General features: G+C 48.4%; 6 protein-coding genes across 6 annotated transcripts; 3 read left to right on the forward strand and 3 right to left on the reverse strand.

Moving 5' to 3' along the window:
- The first annotated feature begins 5,752 nt into the window (after positions 1 to 5,752).
- EJ05DRAFT_476624 (uncharacterized protein) lies at positions 5,753 to 7,109 on the forward strand. The gene is made up of 2 exons (XM_033744074.1): positions 5,753 to 6,290; positions 6,344 to 7,109. The coding sequence occupies exons 1-2, from the start codon at positions 6,190 to 6,192 to the stop codon at positions 6,813 to 6,815; spliced, it is 573 nt and encodes a 190-aa protein (XP_033599802.1). The 5' UTR covers positions 5,753 to 6,189; the 3' UTR covers positions 6,816 to 7,109.
- Positions 7,110 to 9,285: 2,176 nt separating this feature from the next.
- Positions 9,286 to 10,843, reverse strand: EJ05DRAFT_529022 (thioredoxin-like protein; the record flags this gene model as incomplete). The annotated part of the gene is made up of 4 exons (XM_033748922.1): positions 9,286 to 9,915; positions 10,107 to 10,513; positions 10,548 to 10,730; positions 10,782 to 10,843. 4 exons carry the CDS (start codon positions 10,841 to 10,843, stop codon positions 9,752 to 9,754), a joined length of 816 nt encoding a protein of 271 aa, XP_033599803.1. The 3' UTR covers positions 9,286 to 9,751.
- A 687-nt stretch (positions 10,844 to 11,530) lies between these two features.
- Positions 11,531 to 14,560, forward strand: EJ05DRAFT_486416 (putative coatomer subunit gamma; the record flags this gene model as incomplete). Its single annotated transcript, XM_033745527.1, has 6 exons — positions 11,531 to 11,621; positions 11,657 to 11,967; positions 12,021 to 12,993; positions 13,047 to 13,397; positions 13,450 to 14,274; positions 14,328 to 14,560. 6 exons carry the CDS (start codon positions 11,531 to 11,533, stop codon positions 14,558 to 14,560), a joined length of 2,784 nt encoding a protein of 927 aa, XP_033599804.1.
- A 2,701-nt stretch (positions 14,561 to 17,261) lies between these two features.
- EJ05DRAFT_529031 (uncharacterized protein) lies at positions 17,262 to 17,946 on the reverse strand (the record flags this gene model as incomplete). Its single annotated transcript, XM_033748923.1, has 1 exon — positions 17,262 to 17,946. A coding segment is annotated over one exon (685 nt), but the record flags the coding sequence as incomplete, so codon positions are not given.
- A 1,093-nt stretch (positions 17,947 to 19,039) lies between these two features.
- Positions 19,040 to 21,219, reverse strand: EJ05DRAFT_387571 (uncharacterized protein). Its single transcript, XM_033741291.1, has 3 exons — positions 20,548 to 21,219; positions 19,523 to 20,493; positions 19,040 to 19,473 (listed from the first exon to the last, which is right to left on the reverse strand). The coding sequence occupies exons 1-3, from the start codon at positions 21,030 to 21,032 to the stop codon at positions 19,133 to 19,135; spliced, it is 1,797 nt and encodes a 598-aa protein (XP_033599806.1). The 5' UTR covers positions 21,033 to 21,219; the 3' UTR covers positions 19,040 to 19,132.
- Positions 21,220 to 22,618: 1,399 nt separating this feature from the next.
- On the forward strand, positions 22,619 to 24,211 carry EJ05DRAFT_493186 (MFS transporter; the record flags this gene model as incomplete). Its single annotated transcript, XM_033746097.1, has 3 exons — positions 22,619 to 23,152; positions 23,200 to 23,515; positions 23,568 to 24,211. 3 exons carry the CDS (start codon positions 22,619 to 22,621, stop codon positions 24,209 to 24,211), a joined length of 1,494 nt encoding a protein of 497 aa, XP_033599807.1.
- Between the last annotated feature and the right edge of the window lie 20 nt (positions 24,212 to 24,231).

Here is a 24,231-nt window from a genome sequence, read left to right on the forward strand (position 1 = left end):
GAGTGTGTGAGATGTAGAGGTTGATTTGTTAGGTAAAGAACGTGTTGACCTAGGAAAGCGATGTAGGAACTAAAGAGAGTAGTGTTTGCATTCTTCAACCTGCGATAGACAAGACCTTTATACTGGTCTGGGTGTGTCCACGTTCCTTTTCATTCGCAAATACCATTTTCTATAGTGCTCTCGCAGGGATCATACAAACACCGCAGATGATATCCCAAACAATGTGTTCAGATTGACGGCCCGGCATGTTGGACATTGCGATGTTCCTCAATGATGTAAAAACAAAAACAGAAAAAAGCATGATGGCGCGCGGCGAGCCCGAACGACTATCACAGAGAATAGGGCACTAAAGATGCGCGTTTCATTGTATCTGGTACATTCTCGAAGTTGAAGCTGCGTGAGCAGTCCACCTGAAAGATTCGACAGAGCGCGCTTAGAATAACGAGTGCCTAGGAAGCTTTTTGTTGTACCATGCTTGTCCTCTGTGGCGCATGTGTATCCGTTTCAACCCATGTGTCAAATCTGTCCTAGTGTATATCCTATTCACTTAACTGCGCAGGCTGTACTGAGATACCCACCACTCTCCAGGTTCTGCCTTCGATGTAAGGTATCATGTCCTAGTGACTTGTAGAACTAACCGGTGGGTGGGTAGACGCTCTCACTAGACACTTTTGTAGTACTATGCTCACTTACTCGAGTGAGTAGTACGCAGTAGACTGTCGTATTCGCTAAGCCAAAAGTGTAGACCTAGACACTTTAACTGGCCGCTGCGGTACGGATCGGTGTGTAACAGGGAAACGGCGAGGCGCATGGGGGTGGAATCCGGACATTGGTGCTCCACATTGTGGGGTAGGCTAATTCATTCGATATCCGGAGCCCTAAGTTGATGAGAGATCGTCAAGTCAACTTGAGGAAGTCTACACTATTCGAATTGAATGCTATTCACCGTGACGTGACTGACACTGACTTGAGACTGTATCAGTGAAGAAGGCTCGATTTGTGCCTGAATATTCTCCAGTACTGGCTTACCAACTATTGCCAGCGCAGCAAGAATACTGCCAGAGCAGGGAGAACCGAGAACACAGCCACTGTGATCTTCTTCAGGTAAGGGAGCATATAAATTCCTCAGCTTGCTCTACATATTTGTCTCTTTAGTGTTGAGAAGCCATACAGAAGCCTCCTCGTACTTGGAAAGGACACGTCAGATTTGCCCTGGAGACTGCTCGTCTGAACCCTCATGTAAAAAGTGTGGAGCACCTTGTCGACATCCTTGGCTAGACTGGTACTCTCGTCGTTCTTCATAAGAACCTTACGTCTGTCGATCTCACAAACATCCCTGCATGATGCAGTCCCACTATACCAAACGCATTGACAAATGTAGGACTCAATGATAGATCATAACGCAAGGTAACTAAGCTCGAGAATTCACGCTCCTTGCAGAGCCTTCGAGATATCGCGCAATAAGTATCTCACCCGAAAGTGAGACAGGGTCGATGTTGAACACCGCAGTGAGTCCAGTATACCGCAGCGAAATGTTTCGATGCACCAATGCAGTTTTCCTCCTTGCATTTGATTATCGGCGGGAGATATGGTATTTTGCATTTTGCTGTGTCTGTCTAGTGAGAACCTTGCAGCTTGCAGGGTATGGTAGTTAGTGTCAAATTAGTATGTTGCGATGTCAATCTCGATTTGGCCTTTCTTTCGGACTTATGCTTACATTGCATATCTGCAAGGATAGACGTGTCGCACCTTATCGCGTCTCATTGGATTCCGAGGTGCTACGAACAGTATGGGGTACTTCTCACATTGAGGCGACTTTTCCGTTTGTGCCTCTCGAGACTTCATATACCTAGGCATAAACAGGTCTGACACTCGTAACGACCATGAGCACCTTGCAGATGTCTAAATGGGAAATACACAGTCATCAGGGCAGCTCCTATGACAGATTAGCCGGAGTAGAGACTTCACCAAGCTCTAGCACAGCTCGAATTGAGCGGTGTCATATCTGTGCGTACGTGAACATTGATGCCAAGTCGCAAACTTTTTGCAAGGATGAATGTTTCGCCAGTAGTCTCTTACAGACTGTAATGCTAATGTCAAGGACCCTGCTCAGCAATTATGAGGTCGCGGGTATGTCTGTATCAAAGGAATGTGTCGACTATGATCCAGGTTTGAAGATGACAGATCGACTCAGGCCGAGCTCACAAGATACTAACGTCGAGGTGACGCATCAAGGCCTCGCCGTGCGCATCGTGGTATCAAGAGCTCATGAAACACGTGTATATCGATGTTTTCTTGTTCTTGATCAGTGTGGTTTGTGTTGATGTTGGTGTTGGTGTAGGATACTAAAGTGAGGACATAGGTGTTGATAGGAAGTGGCACTGCGTGGCTTACGTAATTGAACAAAGACAAAGTCAACGTCCGTTGCCTAAGCCTTCCCTCCTTTCTTTCATTCCTACAGGTGGAAGTCATTTTCTGTCCTGCGTTTTGGCCTCGTACCTTGTTGCTACGTCACCGCATGCGAGATGCGGAATATGCCGCATGCCATAAAAGTCTGACTGCTACGACGTGCAGCAGCTTATGTGCCTCTGCCGGCCGAGAAGAGTCTGATGTCCACAACAGTACAAAATATCACGCGTTCACCTACAACCAAGAGTTTTGGCAAGTTCCGCTCCAAAAGGGGAAGAGGCTTATGCTATAGCCTATAGCTACACGCATGAAAGAGGGAATTGCGCCGGTCGCAGGATTACCGATTTAGGGATATGCTACCGGACACCTCAAGCTACAGTAACGTACTCGCACCAATGCGGCGGAACAGATTGTTCGCACAGGCGCACCGAACTATGGTTCGGCATCACTGCGTCGCGCTCGCGAGTATCACATGTATAGAGGGCACATGCGCCTGCGCTTAATATACTTCCACCACCTTGATTCCGTCACATCGGCGACTTTTTAAGCCTTTGTTTGGAGCCGAAAGTTTGGCCGTGGACAAACGCAGATCGTCAGGGGGCGATCCCAGCATGAGTCTATAAGAATATCTATACTGACTAGATAGGGCTGTTTATACGTCTATTGCATTGCATGGTGGCTCACTCTTTAGGTGCTGTATGTTTGATGGTCAGATGCTCAATTATAAGAAAGCACTCAGTCTCATCGCTCTCTAGTGTACTACCTCATATCAGTGCGACATGTCATGGGAATGAGACGTAGGGAGCCGGAACCGGCTTAAGCATTTGAATGATATCGATAGTGGAGTCTGGACGAACTTGGGGAATAGCGTACGCAATGTGCGATATACTGTATAGCCAGTTGGTGGACTCCACTATTTTTCCATCGGAACCAGGTAGGGCTATTCGAAGTGTTGGGTCTACAGGCCCGTGTGTCCTAGCATCGACCTTTGACGTGGGCGAAGTGGATAGGGTGCGCCCTTCAAACAGACAAGCTCAGAGAGAAATGCTTGGCATTGCTTGTCTACTGCAATCCTGTCCACGGACATCACCCGGTGCTCTAGTCAGATGCATCTATAGACGCGTGTACATACTTGTTTACAGATATTGACGACGTCATTCGATAAGTAGTATCTAGAGATGCGGTGAGAGGGAAGCATTCTCCATGCTTCGCTGGGCTGGGGGTACCTAGCCTTCTAGGTGTGCCAGGGCTGGCTGCCTTACGATGGAACCTTGCGATTCGTCTACCATGTGCCGTCAGATTCACATGCACTCCCCAACGTGGCTGCTTCCAACGTTGTGCAATCAGTGTGAGTGCAAACATTCAGCCTCGATTGCTGCAGAGTCTCTGACCAATCGCTGCCTTAGATAATTGCTCACGAGCATTAGTGTGGTCTGCACTCGAGACATAATTACAGTATCTTCAAGATGTCCCAAATGGTACGTTCTAAGATAACTGAAAAGGGGGCTCATCGATGCCGGAGTCACGGCGGGTACGCCCGATTGGTTGGTCCTTCCACCGCACCGGTATTATCGGAAGGAAGCTTGATCACTACCTGGATCGCGAAGTATTCCAAGAAGTACGATCAGTGAGATTGAATGGAGCGGCACGTTTTTTTCCAATTCCCCTTTCGTGGGGAAGGGGTTCACAACAGACAGGATATTTCATCTGGACTAGCGCTTATGGAACTGGAGCAGAAGAGTGGAGACAGAAGACCTATGCCCCAGAATACACCCGGTGAGGCTGAAAGTCGGATTCGGCGTCTTGGTGGATACGCGCGTTCTCGAGACCGTTGAAGCCTTCTTCCATCGCTACGGGCCTACGACAGGTGTCGATCCAGCGTTCGTTTGGTCCGATGATAGACTGATGGCATCGCACAGCCGACCCGCAGGCTGAGTCTCTGGTGTGGCAGATCCGTCCTGGGATCCTAGCATACGTTCAATCGTGTGCGCTAACGGCAGCAAAAGCCGACTGGTAGGGCTGGCGAGCCTAGTGATTAGGGCCTTTCAACCGGAGGAACGGCGGAAACTTTAATTGGCCCCCCAGCCGGGAGATCTGATTTATGCCACGGCTTCATGCCGAGACTTCAAATGCTCTTATACTGCACTGTATCAGAAGGTGGCTTCCATTGCTCTTACAATCAAATCATCTCACTACAGACTGCAAGGTCTCGGCTGACTTGATCCTGGTCACTTATGGCCAGGCGATTCGCGCAGTTTCGGGTCAACATACCGAAATGGAGGATTCGACTATCTCTCCCTCTAGAGTTTAGTGCGGGCGCCCAAGAGTTTTGATACCAAGCCTACTCGACTACTGTTGTCGCATTCGGGGCCGACTTTTAAGTCCGAGGACTCCGAACGACCGTGAATGGTACGGTACGGCACCTTTTGACGGAGGGCCTAGTTTGCTCTAAAGAACGTTTGGACACGGTGGGTGAGATGACTGGAGGGCTGACACTATCGGCCGAGCTGAAGCCAAAGTGACCAACCAATCTTCGGTCCACGTCCACGGAGTCCACTGAACGTTGCAGACTATCTACGGCCAAGCATGATGAGCTATGATTCTAACGTTGTACTGCGGGTGGAGACCGCGAGGCTTTCCCGAAAGGACCACCACTGTCCTGCAACATGCTGTCCATCGTTCTGACGTCTGTGTATCGAAGTCGTACACAGAAAGATGTATGATCCATGGCGTGCAGGCGCATCAGCAAACGCCAAAAGGAGACTTCCGTACTGTTTTGTTCCTTCGCGTAGCTTTTGGTGCATGTCAACGTATGCTCATCAATCCTACATATATTGCCATGAAACAACGGCATCTGGTCCGTCACGCTTGCCTATCGTACATGAAGATATTGAATTCTTCATTTAATGCACTAGATGCAAAGACTAGAATCATGTTTCTGTCTACCTAGTACTCCATGAACGGAGTTCCGATGGCCGAACTATGTGGAGTTCTTTGCGACCCTATGATCCTCCCGGCCCAAGCGCAGGGGTGGCCAGCCTGTTAAACACGCTTTCCAGGTGACCCACTCCCCATGGACAACGGCCCCCTCCCCCAACATCTGGTCTGACTCCCGCGAACTTCGAGGCACTAAGCACCCAGCGTGGGATATAAGCATTCTGAGGCCCAGATCAGATATGCGTCTACATCACTCCGCCTCATCTTGCTGCCCGCCTGGCCTGAAGGAATCTTGTCTGAAGTGAACTTCCGCAACTTACGTTCCTCTTCCAGCTTATCTCCCTATGCTATAGTGCTTTTCACTACGGAAAATAAAACATCTTTGTTGTGTCGGAGCATCCCACTCAGTACCTCCACACTGATCATCCATATGGACTTCACCACATACTTTACGCCGCCGCAGGCTCATTCATACCCTCCTTATATGAGCGGTATCCCATTCTCACAACCCGACAATGACACCTCCAAGCTCACAGTAAGTCAAGTCTCAAACGCCCTTGTCTCATCACCATAAAAAGCTTGGTCTCTGGAGAAAGCTTGGGTTGCCGTGCCACATAGGCCCATGGATGAAACATACACGAGAGAATCACAGGAGCACAGCTTTGATACTGGAAAACACTATGCTAAGTCTTGCAGGACCCTATTGACCCGTCATTCTTATCACAAGGCTATGATGCCTACCGTTATGCCCCTTTCCACAACACATCACCCAGCAGTCCTCAAGGCCCTACCGGCCAAGCACATATCCCGAGCGTCGACAGCATCGACAGCGGCATCGACATCATGGACGAAGCGCGGCGAGCAAGCCTGACGCGAGCCAGCAGCGAGGAGAAGGAGATTCTCACCCCCGCGCAATCGCGGCGGAAAGCACAGAACAGGGCAGCGTAAGCTCGTTGTCAGAACTACTACCCCAGCATCCAACTGACAGCGTTTCCAGCCAACGAGCATTCCGCGAGCGCAAAGAACGTCACGTGCGTGATCTAGAAGCAAAGTTGTCCGCCCTCGAATCGTCACAGCAGAGCCTGCAATCCGATAACGAACGCCTGAAGCTGGCTCTTCAGCGCGTGACCACCGAGAACGAGATGCTGCGCGGCGTTACACCGAGCTCGACGCCATCCTCGCTACGACTATCGGCGGCGTCGCGCAAGTCTACGGGTGCGGCGGGCATATCGGGCGATCTTGCCACGTTAGGTGTTGGGGACCGTGGGGAGTTGCTCGGTGCAGGCGCCGCGTGGGATCTTATACAAAGCCATCCTCTGGTCGAGAAAGGTCTGGTCGACATTGCGGATGTCTGTGAGCGGCTCAAGGGAGTGGTCAAGTGCGAGGGGCAGGGGCCGGTATACGAGGAGAGCCTTGTTTGGAGAGCTGTGGAAGAGAGCAATAGGGGTGGTGGTGATGAATTGATCTGACGAGCAAGCTAGCAGAAAGCGACACTCGATTCATGTACTAATGGATACACTCGCTGACTTCGGGGGGAGACTTCGGACAGCGTAAGGAAACCTCCACCGGGCACCCTCCCGCAGGACTGTATGCTGTGCATCGTCTTGTGGGGATCTGCTTGAAGAGGATTACAAGGTTCTCCTCAATAGCATGTTATATATTTAAGCGCATTCGGGCTGCTAGCCTGATCATTTCAGCGAGCAAGTTCATGTCCATTACAGCTGATAAGATACCTATACCCCTATCAAAAGCGACTTCTACACATCTGATCAATTTACTATGCTTGATTCATTTGGGCAGCAATTGGAGTAACTCACAACATAGTTCTTCTGCTGGACATGACCTATAAGCTACGTCATTACCTATTAGCCATAGGATGCAGCGATCCTACCGTACATATCTCTCACCTGACCCTAGCCTGGAAGCCGGAACCCCTAGCTACGCCACTCTGCAACAATCAGAAGGTTAAATCATGGTCGAACCGCGCTTCCGTTCACAGATACCGACGCAAGCTGCAACACACTACGTAAATCGCAGCTCGAGCGACAGCAAAGTCGAACATTTCATTGCTGTCCATTCAGGCAGACTGTAGTCAACAATGTTGGTGTCTGTGCATCTCCAACTTCTACCTGATAATACAAGGCAAAAGGGAGACGGGCCGGGAGTGAGACATGCGCCCGAATATGGACATTACTCCGCAGAGCGGCTTTTGGAGGCGGATTTTGCCGCGGTCCGGTGTGTTGGGTGTTTTTGGTGCTACTGAAAACCGACATGCTTTATATTCCCTCTCTTCAAACTGTTTTCAAGATTTAGCGGTGGCTTGCTTGACTCACACATCAGCATGAGCATGCATCAAACTTCTAATGATGAGATTATTCTATATTTGGGATGGGGCGAAGCCAAAGCAACTTCACTGGCATGGCTGGTGGAGCCTTCAACTTCATAAAGGCACCAGGTCCGGATCGTACCGAGCCATGGAACAGTAGAAAGAAGTGATATAAGACCTACCGTCGCCAGTCATACAGCGCGATCCCAAATATCGGGCGACGAATCCTTTACGTCCTGTAGACTGCTTGCCAAGGTTTGTAAGAGTGGACCCGCAACGGCACATCATAGTTCTCCCGCTTCCCTCCTAGAGCGCGTTGATGCTTCACGAGGTCGATCAGAAGTATAGCCGACATATTTGTTCTTCGGGGAAAGCACTGACCATAATCTCGTCTTCTCATTCTGCATCAGTATAACACCATGACTGGTGGCTAGAAATTTGAACGCCACACGCGTCCTATCAAGACGTGACCTGCAAGGTGGATATGGGTTCCAGAGGAGTCCTTGCCAGTTATCACATTGATGCCAACTAACGTTGTCAATGGCCCTGATATCGTCTTCATGAAACATCTCGTTCCCTTTGGCTGCGCACCAGTATGCGACAGGCATATGAGTAACTCAACCTGCAGAGGTTGGCAAGTTTGTTTTAGGAGACACAAGGGCGGGTCCTGTCATGATGTATAAGACAGTCTAGATGGTCGACGATGTCGCCAATTCGAGAGTTTGTGTTGAATAGTGTCGGGGCTATGTTAATTCGAACGCTCATAGTTTTCTACCAGTATCCCGCGTAGGGATAGAGATTCGTGATTTTGAAAGCCATAGAGAGATCCAGTAGTATAGTGCTCAGGCTACTATATGTGCCGAGTATGTCTCCTATCATCGTCCAGCTTTGAACGGGCTGGGGCTTGCTGTGAAACGCGGTTGACGACATCGAGGAAAGCTCAGCATCCAGTCGGCCATGTCTTTGAGACGATGTGTGCAAGCGAGGGTAAAAAGACACGCATAGACTGAGAGTCCTCGTTTACGGTAATTGGAATGCGAGGTTTGTACTTCCAGCTCCGAGGAAGTTGCTGATTGCGACGATTGGATAGGTATCAGTGAGGAACCAAACGATAGAAAGCAAGAATAGAACAGAATTGACACGAAGTCGACCAACAGCCTAAAGGATTTAGAGTGAACAAGAGTGCTTCTAATCTGTCAGGTAGGATCGATTGAGGAGCCATATGTGGCAAGGCTTACTGCGTGGCGTCGGTGATGCATTCCAGAAAGGGGGGGTCCCCAAAGGGGGGGGGGTCGGCGGGCTGCAAGGCCGCCACAACAAGCTGTGTAGTGTCCGCCCCACAGGACAGAAGACCGGACGCATTCTGAAATTAGTCAAGTCAGCACTGCAAAAATTGTATGTGCTCTTTTATGTCAGCAACATAATCTGGGTCGCTTCACAGTGAGCTCTATCATTGGCTCAGTCACTTGATTATATAAACTGCTCCCATGCAGACATCAGGTGCAGGTCACCGCTTTTCTGCAGGCGAGCTGTAACGGCATGTGCCCATGGTTGTTACAATCTATGCTTGAGACCTTGAAAGGATTGCCCTAGGAGTGATGTGTGAGCTGTTCATTGGTTTCTGCTAGGAATTTTCTGGCTAATGTGCCATTTACCAGATGTTACTACCATCGCATGACATGTAATATGAATGGTCTGTCCAACACACATGCTGAAAAGGATCTACAAGCTTTGGTCGTGGAAGCTTCTTGGTCGGCTACAATGATGCAAGATATGGTAGGATGAAGTTGGATATTTCTCCGTGGAGCAGATTAATCTTCGACGGGGTAGTAGTAGTAGTGCATAAATCATGTCGTACACTGACGAGATGGCGGACTTGTTATCCTATTTGTGTCAGGCATCCGCCTTACTTCACGCAGATAAGGGTCTCCATCCCAACACGTGCAGAAGCCGAGTGGTTATCCTTACGCACATACCATGGGCGGTCCGCGGTGCTGCGTGTGTCAGGGCTAATGGGTGCCCACTCCAGCTGTTAGAGGAGGACAAAGCCTCATCTAAAGAACTCTAGTGCGACCTGCTTCAGTCCCAATCGCTATCTTCGTCGTCTTGATCTTTGCCAATCGTTCCATGTCTGATACTTGATCGTGGATAATCGTTTTGGGCAGATTCGGCGCCAGGACGATTTTGGAGTCGACTGTCCGATGGATTCACAGCGCCTATTTCGACCAGTAACCTTTCGAGATCTGATTTCAAGGATCATATTAGCGGGAGGAAGTTTGCAACGATCAAAGGAGAAGAACACAATTGCCCAAATGCTACCGTGCGACAACAATTGTTTCAGGTTCGGTATCATTATCTGATATAAGACACGCTGAGGACGATTCACGTATTGGGGGAAAATGAAACACAGGTGGTTTTAATTTCAGAGACTTACCTCCAGTGGAAGTCCTAGGCCCTTTCAAATCTTTCAACGTTACCAATTGCTTCTTAATATCGCCATCTTTGTATATGAGAATCGTGGGTGTGTTCCTCTCTGGGTACCCCTCAATGCAGAGGTCCCCTTGAATCTGACAGAATTTCACGTCTCCGAATCGACGTGCAAGATCTCGCCAAATTTCTATGAGTACTCTCGACTCCGTATTGGTTCCATGAGAGGATGTCAGCAGTACCAGAACGTAGGCTTTGTTTGAGGCTTCGGTGACATCGCTTGAATAGTCCGGCTTCTGCAGCTGGTATACTTGGTTGAAGACAGATGCAGCTGTAATGGTAGCAAGCTCGGTCATTCTCTTCAGCCTGTTTCCGTCAATATCATCACAAGTAGCTCGCAGGCGGTCAGTTCGCCTATGTGTGCGCAAGAGATAGGAACATCCCGTACCTATATGATTCAAGAAACTCCTCATCCTCTTCATCTTCGAGTGCTGCAAGCTCATCGAGGTCCTTACTTTCCAGCCGATTCTCATGTGCTAGTCTCCGACCCTCTTGTAATGCCTCTTCTATCATCGGCGTTGGCGATGGTGGTTTTTCTGGTATGATCTTATGTTTCCTAAGGATGTCGTTCCTATGAAGCTTGATTAGTACCATACACTTCTTGAAAGAGCATATAGTATACCATTCCGTGTCGGCATTCGGATCATCGACAGGAACCTGGACGGGCATGTCTGGAATGTTCATTCTGAACAGAATTCAATGACTGCCGCGGGGCAGTCTCCGTGGTCGGACTTTAGATCAGAACAACGCGATCATTCGTAGTCTCAGTTTGACCTTCTTGATCCAAGAAATTTGTATCGACCGTTTATTCCGATACGCAGATAGAGAATGGTGGAAGTGAGGAGTGTCAGAGCTCGGAGCACACGGAAATCAGTGACGTTTTGCGGGTATTTGGGCAGAACCTTTTGCGCAGGCAGCAAGATCTGGTACCGAAACTGATTGAGACGAGCCTGACACCCAATTAGTAGAAAGTAAGGTGCAATCTCTCGCTTCTTGAAATTCTGGTCGTCCTGCCCACCATTGTTAGAGGCATCCATCGACCTTCACAGCTAGCTGACCTATCTTAGAGTGGGAGTGGGCGGGACGCCAAGGATCACCGCCGTCTGAATTTCGACATCCCTCTAACCTAGGGTCCAGCCCAGCGACGACCGCTTTCACGACTTCGAACTGACCGCTCCGCCGCGCCAGTTGATCTTGACCTTCTAACACTCCATCCGAAAGACTCAACCCAGCGGGCTCGCAGCTCCATTGAAGTTCTTGGAACACTATCGGGAGTCTCCCCCGTAAACGCAACGTTGCAACACTCGGCACTGCGACGTGCCCACTCCCGCCTAATATCTTACTACCGAAGTACATCATACACAGAGCATAATGAGCTACAACAAGAAAGATGAGGATGCAGACGGAGCGATAGTTAAAGTCGATCGTACATCGGTCTTCCAAGAAGGTCAATCACATCGCGGTCTGTGAGTCTAGCTAGCTGACCACATACAATAGCTCGAGTATTCAATACGTCGCCCATATCACCGCGAAAATGCCGTATCCTACTTACCAAAATATCACTTCTTCTGTTCACCGGTGAAAAGTTTCCTACCAATGAGGCCACATCTCTCTTCTTCGGCATTTCGAAGTTATTTCAGAACAAAGATGCAAGCTTACGGCAGATGGTCTACCTGGTCATAAAGGAGTTGGCACATACAGCTGAAGATGTTATCATGGTCACTAGTAGTATCATGAAAGATACGGCAGTAGGAAGTGACGTCGTTTACAGAGCTAATGCCATTAGGGCATTGTGTCGCGTTATCGACGTAAGCACTACAATACAATTTGTTAGATGAAACAATCTACTAACATTGAATAGGCATCTACAGTACAAGCTATCGAGCGTTTGATCAAGACAGCGATTGTCGACAAGACACCTTCAGTATCTTCAGCAGCCCTAGTCTCCTCATACCACCTCCTGCCAGTTGCCCGCGATGTCGTGCGAAGATGGCAGAGCGAAACGCAAGAAGCAGCTTCAGCGTCCAAGTCGTCAAGTGGTTTCTCGCTAGGGTTCGGATCTAGTAACCAGCATTCCCTTGCTGCATCTAACACAAATTTCATGACACAATACCACGCCATTGGCCTGTTATACCAAATGCGCTCACACGATCGTATGGCGCTTGTCAAGATGGTCCAACAGTATAGCACTGCGGGGGTGGTAAAGAGCCCTGCTGCTACGATGCTGTTGGTGAGGCTAGCAGCCAAATTGGCAGAAGAAGATCCTGGCTTGCGAAAACCCATGATGCAGCTGCTAGATGGCTGGCTACGCCATAAAAGCGAGATGGTCAACTTCGAGGCAGCCAAGGCCATCTGCGATATGCGCGACGTTACGGACGCGGAAATTGTGCAAGCTGTTCACGTCCTGCAACTATTCTTAACATCACCTCGAGCTGTCACCAAGTTTGCCGCTATCCGTATCCTGCATAACTTCGCTTCGTTCAAACCAGATGCTGTGCGATCATGTAACCCTGATATCGAAGCCTTGATCACGAACAGCAATCGCTCGATTGCAACTTTTGCGATTACAACACTCCTCAAGACCGGCAATGAAACTAGTGTCGACCGATTAATGAAGCAGATTTCTGGATTCATGGCCGAAATCACGGACGAGTTCAAGGTCACTATCGTGGAGGCCATCAGGACACTTTGTCTCAAATTTCCCAGCAAGCAAGCTGGTATGCTTGCATTCCTCAGTGGGATATTGAGAGATGAGGGAGGTTATGATTTCAAACGCGCAGTCGTAGAGAGCATGTTTGACTTGATCAAATTTGTACCGGAGAGTAAAGAAGACGGTAAGTTGACGTTGGTCTCATTTGTTCGGAAGCAGGCTGAACACAGTGTACAGCGTTGGCCCATCTCTGTGAATTCATAGAGGACTGCGAGTTCACCAAGCTTGCCGTCCGAATACTCCACCTACTTGGTATGGAAGGTCCGAGAACGCCACACCCGACGAAGTACATACGGTATATCTACAATCGAGTTGTTCTGGAAAACGCGATCGTCCGTGCTGCCGCCGTCACTGCACTTGCTAAGTTCGGTGTCGGCCAAAAAGATCCCGAGGTTAAGAGTAGCGTTCATGTTCTCCTTACTCGCTGTCTTGATGACACAGATGACGAGGTTCGTGATCGTGCTGCTTTAAACCTTCGTCTCATGGATCAGAAGGATGACGCTCTTGCTGAATCTTTTGTCCGCAATGGTGAGCTCAGTACTGATGTCTTGCGCACGAACCTACTAACAATAGTACACAGACTCCATGTTCTCTCTACCAACCTTGGAGCATCAGCTGGTCATGTATGTGACTGCGGAGGGCAAGGATAACTTCGAAAATCCGTTCGATCTCTCGAAAGTTCCTGTTGTTACTCGCGAACAAGCAGACGCGGAAGACCGAACGAAGAAGCTCACTACAGCAACACCAACTATCAAAGCCCCAAGCTCCGGTCCCAAGCCAATCTCGAAGTCAGGTGCAGAAGGCGCTGCAGCTGCATCTGCCGCCGCCCAAAAGTATGCGCAACAACTTCAACAGATCCCGGAGCTTGCGGCATATGGCGGTGTGCTCAAGTCTTCTTTGCCTGTGGAGTTGACCGAGTCAGAGACCGAATACGTTGTAACGGCGATCAAGCACATCTTCAAGGACTACCTTGTACTGCAATTCGACATAAGGAACACACTTCCCGAGACCGTCCTTACCGACGTCACCGTCATCTCGACGCCCTCAGAAGAAGACGGAGACGTTTCTTTGGCCGAGGAATTTGTTATTCCGGCTCTCAAACTTGCCACTGATGAACCCGGAACCGTCTACGTTTCTTTCAAGCGTCTTGAGGGAGAGTCACCATTTTTAGCAGCTAGCTTTACCAACGTACTCAAGTTTACAAGCAAAGAAATTGATCCTACTACGAACGAGCCTGAAGAGACCGGTTACGATGATGAATATCAGGTGGAGGACTTGGACCTTAGCGGCGCGGACTATATTGTACCTGCGTATGCTGGAAGCTTCGAGAATATCTGGGACTCTATTGGTGTCAGCGATACTGCGACAGAGACTCTTCAATTGAGCAACATCAAGAGCTTAGCCGGTAAGTCTTTCTCAATCCTAGAGTGTTTATACATACTGAAGTGTATTCCACAGATGCTGCCGAACAACTTCCGAAGTCTCTGTCCCTCCAACCGTTGGACGGCACAGATATCGCACTCAACACATCTACACATACACTCAAACTATACGGTAAGACGATCTTGGGCGGTAAGGTTGCAGCAACGGTCAGGATGGCATTCTCGGCTAAGACTGGTGTTACCATGAAGATCGACGTGCGAGCAGAAGAAGAGGGCGTTGCGGCTTTGGTTGTTGCCAGTGTTGCTTAGTCGAAAGTCAGAAAAATGGCATACCCTTGAATCGAGGCACAGTAGTTCAGAGTAGACAATGACACACTCGTGTATACACATCCGGTGTACAGATATGTTCAAATTCCTCATCACTCTGACTGGGTTTGGAGTTTCCAGCATAAAGGCGATATCTAGAACACCTCGACCGGCCTTCTTTAACGACGCCTCATGCTTGTTAAATCGATACGGAAAGGTCGATTCATCGCAAGGTGAAACAATCTTTGTATTTGAACAAGACTAGTTCTTTATCGCACAAGCAATATCGAGATCCCGAAGACATTCCTGCTAGATTACGGCAGATTTGCTCCAGTCGGATGAGTTCATCATTACAGTGTCGAGAGGGAACACTGGAAATATGAGACATGACTTTATTGTTAGGCTGAATGGCTGGAGATGGCAGCTACCGCCATAGAGACATCATCCTGACATGGGTCGCAATGGAACGTCGCAGACTGGCAATACTATGCCCTATCTATGATCAGGATAGAGCAACGTTGCCAACTGCTGCATAGGTACTCACACTCGAAGCACATCAGCCCATCAACCAAGATGATTCCAGACAGCTTCCAATGGCTTGATGAGCACTTCGAGTAGTATTGCAATATTGTTATTCATTAGTCTCTTCGCACTATGTATCCAGAGTTAAAAACCTTAAGAAGCTAGACAAACCCAGAAGCAGACAATGAAACCGTGAAATAAAAATGAATAGCTCATATCGTCTGAGGACCTGCCTGATAGGAAGGTAATGTAGTTTGAGAACGATATAAGACATGTAAGTCAAAACGTATTCACCCGACTAGTCTGTCCGACCCCTATACAGAAGAAGTATTCACTTTCACCCCACCTAATCCGGCCTAGCGTCAGTGTAGAGAGCAAAAGCAAAACTGCAGGGCCCGGGGGAGTTGAACCCGGGATCTCGTGCAGAAACCGTTCCGCTTGGGATTAGCGTGGTTTTTTGGGTGAGATTTGGTGCGCGTTGGAGGCAGTTAAGCCATCAGTGCCGCTGACTGAAAGTACAAGACTTTTACAATATTATAAAGGGTGAATATGTGGTTGATGGTTCACTCTCCATTCCCAAACGACCACTCTCTTTACATTTTAGATCGAGTGAACGTCTCATTTCACGAAAATTGCTTCTCTACGAACTGGTTCAAACACTACGGCCTTCAAGCTCCAGTTTCTGGTAACAAACATGATCATCGATCAAGCAGGACAAGGGCTATGCTCGTAACATAATAGTGCTTTAGACCTTGAGGGTAGCTGATTATAAAAGGTCACAGGTGCGCATACGCAGTACAGCGGATTAGAGACACCTAAACGTGCAGATAATTTTAATTTCATGACTAAAGGAACATATTGCTCTTTTTAGCCTCATCAATCATTCTCGATGACAGTACGCGTAAGAATAGGATGACCTTGCCATGCTGATGGTTTGTCTTACTCTGGCATTGTTCGAGGCGTTGGATAATAGCAGTCCCAAGCCTCAGGCTGGTATTCACTTCATCTTAACAGTGTCGAATATGATAACACCCACCTTCCCAACCTAACTCAACGATGACGTAGGCAAATTTGCCACTTTGAAGTTTCTATTTCTCCTGTACTATGCACACCTAACTTTCACGTTACAGCCGACTCCTCTCCCTATACCACACCCTGCAATGTCATCGACCGACGATACCCCTGAAATAGTCAATGATCCTATTTACAATAGTTCAATCGACTTGAACAGACTCCCTGAATTCATAACTTCTTCCGACCAAATCGAGACTCGAACACTGAACCGACCTGGAGGCTAGGGGACCTTCGAACTCACCAACCTTAGACCGCCAATAACTCATGAGCTCCCGGTCGAACTCTTGTGTGCGAACAATCATAACATCTCGCGCAGCGGATGTGCTCAATACAACACTACCATGATCAATGGAAGTGTATACACAGTTTGTCAACCATGTTAGATCTTGGCAGAAAACGAGCTCTTTGTTAATGCAACTCAAACGATTTTTGCCTTCGTGACACTTGTCTACCGACTGATCTCAAGTGTAGTCAAAGTGATACTGTCGGTATTTATAACAGTCATTTTGATCCTCGTTCCTCTTTCAGCTCGCTTTAGTTGTCACTAGGTGTGATAGTGTCTGGGTTGAAGGGGGATTGGCCTTGACAGGTGCGAGGATATGGCGCATGGCATTAACTACAGACCAATGGGCCGAGATAGCAAGGAGAAGTCAAGCTTACCGAATTTATCTTTGGCGTCTGACATTGTGTTACTCAACAGAGTTTGAGTAGATTTCTTGCTTTGCGCAAACACCCAAGAGACTTTTCAAGCTGGCATGCGTCGAAGTTTGTTCGTATAAGAAACACTACCACTCGTCGCAAGCTCTCACTACCATACCAGGATAAACATACAATTTGGTCTCTAGACTTGTCGGAATACGACAAATCGTACCTTTACTCTATTTATATTCGCATTAAACTAGCGTGAGAATGGTACTCACTGACACTGACAGCGGCTCTTGAGCTCACACAGAATCCTATAGGGTACATTTTGGAAAGCTTCAATACTAATGAGCTCTGAAATATAGATCTTCTAGTACATGGATACCGTGATACATAGATCCCCTAATATATAGACCCTTATATACTCTGTACGGTCCCGCCAACACACAAGTCTCTTTTCGCTCTTTCAAACAAATTTGACCTTCCCAGAGGATGAGAGCACATAAGTGTCGCTTGCCCCACGTGACCGACTCCAAGTGCCGAACTCCTGTTTTGGAAATGTCTTCTCCCCAACCACAGTCCGAAAGAAATTCATACGCCACTTGGTACCTTTGCCTTCTCCATCTTTTACCTCCAAAAGAGGAAGCGGGATTTTCACATCCGACACCCATGTTTTCTCCTGTTGATTCAACGTTGTCGTCGAGATGAGTCCGTCCCTCTGGGCCCCGGTAATGTAAGTCGTAGTATGTTTCTCGACGTCGTGTTCATCAGCAACATTGAAGGCCTGGGACGTTACGTTGTTCGGCGCAACCTCAAATTTTCGGTATCTTCTGATGTCATAGTGCTCGTTGCGGATGAGAGCCCCCATAACTTCATATCTGTTGATAGGATCGTTGGTACCATATGATGAATTGAAAAAGTAGTTTGTTTCATTGTGTGCGGTAAATTTGAGATTTACGGATGAAGCATCGTAGCATAGGTCGACTTTAGTGAGTGGAAATGCGGCTTCAGACCCAACGCTTGTCTTGTATTCCAGTTTACATGTGTCGGGGCATGCTGGTACCTTGACAGATGGGTATTTGAACCTGAGCATGAAATAGCCCGAGATCGCTAGACTGCCGAGCCAGAGGAAAAGCATTTGGAAAAACATTTTGGCTACCTGACTGACGACGCTCGATCAGAGATACAAATGTTATGATTACCTGGTGACAGATGTCAGAAGACAATGAATGAGAGGGACGCGAGAGTCCTTTTAGATCTCATCTGGCCCTTGTAAGTTGCGCATGCAAATCTGCAAGTATACAACGGTGATCAACATAGTACTCCTCACTTAGTGTCGCGCAATCTGAGCTGTCCCGCAAGGATGGCTCGCATGTGTGACACAGTAACATTATGTGTGTCGATATAGTTGACCCATGCTCCTAAAATAATCAATGCAACATCGTAGGTCTTGTCTCTCACCGAAGACATCGTTCTATCGAGATAATCCAAGTTTACATTTCATTGCGGAGGAAACAAGACTAGCAACTTATTTCCCATACGAAAGGTCAACGTAATTGCGGCAATAACTTCGCCTGCAGAGTTTGCAATGGAGCGCATTCTTTTGTAAATTTATGGAAACTGACTCACTAGGTCGTCATATCTAGTTTGTGTGCTTGCGCCAAATTCCGGATGTCATCATCGAGCGATATTCATCCAAGTCCGAGGAGCCTCTTAAGGTCCGAGCTTCAATCAAGGTCGCTCTAGGAACATCCTACCAATATCGTGCACAGTTCAGTCTCTAAATAGCTCACATACCAATCATATATTATTGTGCGCCACAGTCCAGCATGATGAAAATTCCAAATCGCCAGGACCGACACTAATGCGAGAGACCCGACAGGCCATGCTCCATTATTCGTTACACAACCCGATGTTGTGACTATTCAAATCCAGGCCATTTTGAAACACTATCAGAAATGTGCCTAACGCAGTTCACCAACCACTGAGTTCGGCTTCCTTCGAACGGTGAAGCAGCTGTACGGAGAGGTATACTGGGCGTATATGCGCCAGATTGTACACACCTAGCAGCCATCGAAATCGGATTCTGGCCGCTGGTGGTCAGCCCGTCGCCAGCCAGCTGGAAGCACGGCGCTCGTTGCCAATGTACCATCTACATAGTCAAGGTGATTAATATGGAAGATTCTGAGGTTGATAGAACGACAGATTTAGATATGGCAACAAGGGAGAAGAGAGTATTACATCTAGGGTGGTACGAGGTGGCAAAGGAATCTTAAGCAAATAACCCTTGATGTCCAAGTCGATTCTGCACCACAATTCCATTGAACAGTATGGCCGCTACAATGCAGGCACTACAATATCCAACAGTGGCGCATGCTGCTGAGTGCCTAACGTATCCCTCTCCCCCACACTTCCCTGTGCCCATGGCCGCTTTAGGGTACACTTCCACGCCAGTGCCGGTTCGAAGTACATATTCGTAATAATGTGCTCGTCTTTGACTTGATATAGATCTCTGATGACACTGTTCGTCAATACGTCTGCTCTACGCACTCGCTCGAAGGCTTCACGTTGGTCGAACATGATGTCCAGAGTAAGCTCGAACGGTCCACTGTTTTTAGATCGAATGATTTTGGCGATCTGCTTCATCGGAGCTGCGATCTTGGGTACAGAAATCTTTGCTAGGAGTCGTTAGCAGATAGAAAACAGAATACCTGCTAAATGACGTACACATTGCTACAGGTTTTGTGGTTTTGAAAACGAGTAGTTCATCATTCGTCAACCACGTTGGTTCAGGCTTCGCTTTCCCTTCAGACTTGACCTCATGCAACGATATAGGAAACAAGCTAATCTGCTCATTCTCTGATAAATCAATAAGATGATATATGTTGAATTTGAACACTCCACCAGCGGCCTGTTCGTGGGGTGATAGCGGAGAGGCAAAGTTACCGGTTGTCGCAAGTTGTCCCTCGTAGGGCATATGCAACAGTGATGTTCGTACGTTGTTGGCGATTGCGTGCGATCGCTCTTGTGTTTCAGCAACAACTTCGCCCATGATACCAAGCTCGTGAACATCTGGAGTGCATTGCTTCTCGAGCGGACCCATAACTGCGTTCTTTCCGTACACGTGATAGATGAGGCGGCATTTTTCGGATGTATCAAGCTCAGGAAATAAGCCTTTCGAGTAGTCTCTGACTTTTTCTAGGTAGTCATCGATCTGACTGATCAAGATGGGATCCCGAACTCCGCCGATGAAAATCGTACGATAACCCAGTTGGCGAACTCCTTCGAGCTTTATTTGATAGACAGGAGTGGGTACGAAGCGAGATCCCGAGACCCGGATGGTTCTATCGTCTTCAAGTTGCATGTAGCTAGCGTTGTCCAATATGAGAGCGCCACCTGGACCAGGTAGTCTATCTGGTCTTGTCTTTTCATATAGAGAATGCGCCGCTACGGATAGAGGAGTGCACCGCTCCAATGGAGACAAGGGTATCAGCTCGAAGGAGGATTTACTCATCTTTGCTATCATGGACCGACCTTTTGGTACTGCACAGATTCCACCGCATTCTAGAATCTTGCCCATGTGCCATGCAACAGGAGCCTCAATACCATTGTTCATGCAGAAGGCAGCGAAAGGGGCAGGATCATATGCCCGTCCAGATATAATGATGTCGGGACTAAGCTTTAGGGCTTCCATAAAACTTCGAGAGGTCAGCAGGTTCTCGGCCGCTCAGCTGTGTGATTTTGACGCTTACGGCTCGGCTCCCATCTGCGCAACGATCTCTACGGCTGCATCGACTTCATCCGTTGTCAAGTCCTCTACCGGGCCGCATGGAGAGCATTTTCCATCCGTGATCCTCTGTTTGATAAAAGATCGCGATATCTCTTGCTTGATTGTTGCAATCCGAAGAGAAAAGTTGTTCGCAACAAGAATCTCCTTAACAATGCCAAGAAGTTCGTCAACATGACTGTTACTGCCATCTCCTCCAGCGGAACTGATCAAGACCTGGATCTTTCGATAATAGCAAGCTTCGAGTATTGGCGTCAAGTCCCGTACGTATGCATCTCTTCCGCATGTCATCCTATTCATCCCCAACTTGTACGGTCCACCATCCGTCGAGCCTGAGTCCACGATGATAGCGTGAGGTGAGTATGTATCAACGCCATACCAAAAATGATCACGACGATAGCCGTAGCCAAGCATAGCATTGGGAGTTAAGATGTTGATTGTTGACGCCATTGTTAGTGATACGATTTGGTCTAGACGCAGTCATGCGATGTCTCCCCTTTTAACCATGTTCCCAACACTGCCTTGCCCATTTTGATACTGACTATCAGAAAGCTCTGCTCCTGTAACGGATGAGATTCCGGTATGCTGTCAGAGGCGATCCGGAACCGGACGCCGGGTCAAAGATGTGTGGGTCAGGAATGCTGAGAAGCTAGCATCGGCATCTTGCCGATCTGGTAATATCGAGTCTCTCGCAGGTGCGCTCACGAGGTGCCTGAGGCTAAGATCATAGCTATTACATAATCGAACATTGTTCTACTAGGGATGTGAATCGACGCTGGCTGCTTGGACGTCAAGATTTGAACTCCGATAAGCGTATTAGAGGAATGGTCACGAATAGTCTATTACGAGAGGTAGCTTTTAAATGTCTATAATTGCAGAACGTTAGCAGAGGATGCGTCCTATTCAGGATAAAACGCTCTATACAGCCTTTCATACCAGCGGGTGCAACACAAGATATCTGGTTTTGGTGAGATTGGCCGTGTCCAATATATTCCTGGTCACTATAGGGCCCATATAGCCCTGACACATTGTGGTGATATCGGACGTAAGCATGATTATCTGATAAGGAAGTCATTGATGCCGTTCGCATATTTGCTTGTTGACTCTCAGTGACGAGTGCTGCAGTCGAAATTTACGATCAGTGTGGTGCCCGCGCGCGAAACGACACTTGCATGTCGGAGAACGGGCTGATCAATCGATTCGCTCTTCGCCCAGCTCTCAATCCAGGACTTTGATAGCTGCTGACTAGTGACCGCAGTGAAACCATGAATGCTAAGAATACGGTGAGGCTAGGAGGCGAAAAGGTGATGTCTCGAAGTTGATCAACGCAGGTCGCAAGTAGACGATGTCAAGTTAATGACTTCGCGTCGTCGTCCCTTGGTTAAGCGAGGGACCCAAGTGGGCACGGGCCATGCGCTTATCCAGTTTGACGCTCATTCTTTCATTATGCATAGCTTCGTCCTCGATTTCTTGACATCTCCAATCTCTTCGAATCTCGTATTTTACGCGCGATATATTGTGTTCCTGATGAGAAACGTTCATATCAGCAGTTCTGTCCCCGTGATCGAAACTATAGTGAGCTAAGCCTGCTCGCTAAGATAGCGAAAGCTCGGTATGATGCCGCCGCGTCAAATGCACTATGCGAACATCCAACGTGCTCCACAACCCGCTGAACTATTAGTGTCACACTATAGAAGTTTACTCCACTCGAGCTCGGCGAATTCAGTATAGATGCGCGTATTTGTGATGCGAGCCGCTACCGGCATCCGGTTTAGTAAGTCCGTATAAAAATGCGAGCAAGTCACGGCGTAGAATGCCGTTGGAATACGCGTGGTACTTAATACATGAACTGACTATGTCAATGACCTGTTAAATGATGATATGGTAGCCTCCCGTCCAAGGTCACTGAATCCTCATCACGCCCAGCAGCTCAATCAGATTGCGCCCGCTACAGCTTTGCAAAAATCGCTAGCATACTCGACAGCCCAGCAACCGGTACTTGTCACAAGATCCTCGGTTCAGCCACCAGTACCACGATGGACATCAAGACCGATCCAGCCGTCCAAATCCCTGACCTTGCCCAATCCAAGGATACAGACCCAGTGACGAAAGACATTGAAGCGAAAGCAACCCATATCAACGGTCTCGATCTCCTAAACGCTACGCCCCAAGAACTCCGCCGTGTTATCAGGAAGCTAGACTTTTACCTTCTCCCATTGTTCTTCATCCTGTATACGTTCTCTGTACTTGACCGCTCAAATCTCGGAAACGCTCGTCTTGTCGGTCTTCCTGAGGACATTGATGTCTCTGGCAATCGCTATGAATGGCTTGGAAACACATTCTATATTGCGTATATTGTGTTTCAATTCAATGTGCTGGGATGGAAGATCTTCAAAGCACATAAGTGGGTAGCGTTTGTTGTTGCGTTCTGGGGCATTGCGAGCACGCTTCAGGCTGCGTGCTTCGGATATGGTGCGCTGGTGGTGTGTCGTTTCTTTCTGGGGTGGGCGGAGACTATGTTTGGGCCGGGCGTGAGTTTGTATTTCAGCTACTTCTGGCCGAGAGAAGCAGTGAGTCCCCGCGCTTTGATTTGTTTGACAACGCTGATATATGATAGCTGGGTCTGCGCTTTGGGTTCTTTCTCTCCGGTGCAGCACTTGCAAATGCTTACGGCGGGGCTCTGGCATTCGGTTTAGGCAACATAAATTCCGGTATCAGTAACTGGCGCTTGCTCTTCATCATTGAGGGTGCGCCAACAGCTCTACTGGCTATAGTCTGCTGGTTCTACGTCCCAGACTCGCCCTCAAAAGCTCGCTTCCTAAATGAGCGCGAAAAGCAAATAGCGCAAGCATATGCAAACAACCAACCCGGAGACTTCAAGACTGAGGGTCTAAACCTCAGTCAACTCGGCGACGCATTCAAAGACTATAAGAGTGCGTGTGCCTTTTTCTTTAGCGTATGAACACGCGACTGACACTGTTCCAGACTGGCTCTTCGCGCTCATGAACTTCTCCGTCAACGTCTCTTTCGCCAGCCTACCTCTCTTCCTCCCTACCATAATTTCTGAATTCGGCTCCTTCTCCCGCATTGAGTCGAACGGGTTTTCCGCACCACCCTATGCGCTCTGTTTCATCATGATCATAGTCACCGCCATCGTATCCGACAAACTCAGATTACGAGGTCCATTTGTATTCTTTTTCGCGCTGCTGTCGGCAGTGGGATGGTTGATTTTAGCCACAGCAACCACAGCAGCAGCGCGCTATGTGGCCACTTTCCTTGCAGTACTGATCTTTGTCAGCGTGGCTATGCTACTTACATGGACTGCGAACACCAACGAGACAAGCTCGAAACGTGCGGGCGGGCTGTGGATCGTACAGACAGTGGGACAGTGTGGGACGGTACTGGGCACGAATATGTTTCCCAAGAGCGAGGCACCGTATTACAGGCGTGGTATGTGGGTGGGCTGTGCGTTCAGTTTCATTGTCATGTTGTCTGCAGGAGTGCTGAGTTTCATGTTGTGGAGAGAGAATCGAAGGCGTGATAGGCGACATGGAAGGCCGGAGGTCGGGGTACAGGTTGATATGAATGATTTGGAAGATGTAGAGAGAAACTTGCGGTATATCATCTGAGTCGACAGTACGTATAGGCA

This window comes from Pseudovirgaria hyperparasitica (genome assembly GCF_010093815.1).
Source record: "Pseudovirgaria hyperparasitica strain CBS 121739 unplaced genomic scaffold EJ05scaffold_9, whole genome shotgun sequence".
In the NCBI taxonomy this organism is placed as follows: Eukaryota; Fungi; Ascomycota; class Dothideomycetes; order Acrospermales; family Acrospermaceae; genus Pseudovirgaria; species Pseudovirgaria hyperparasitica.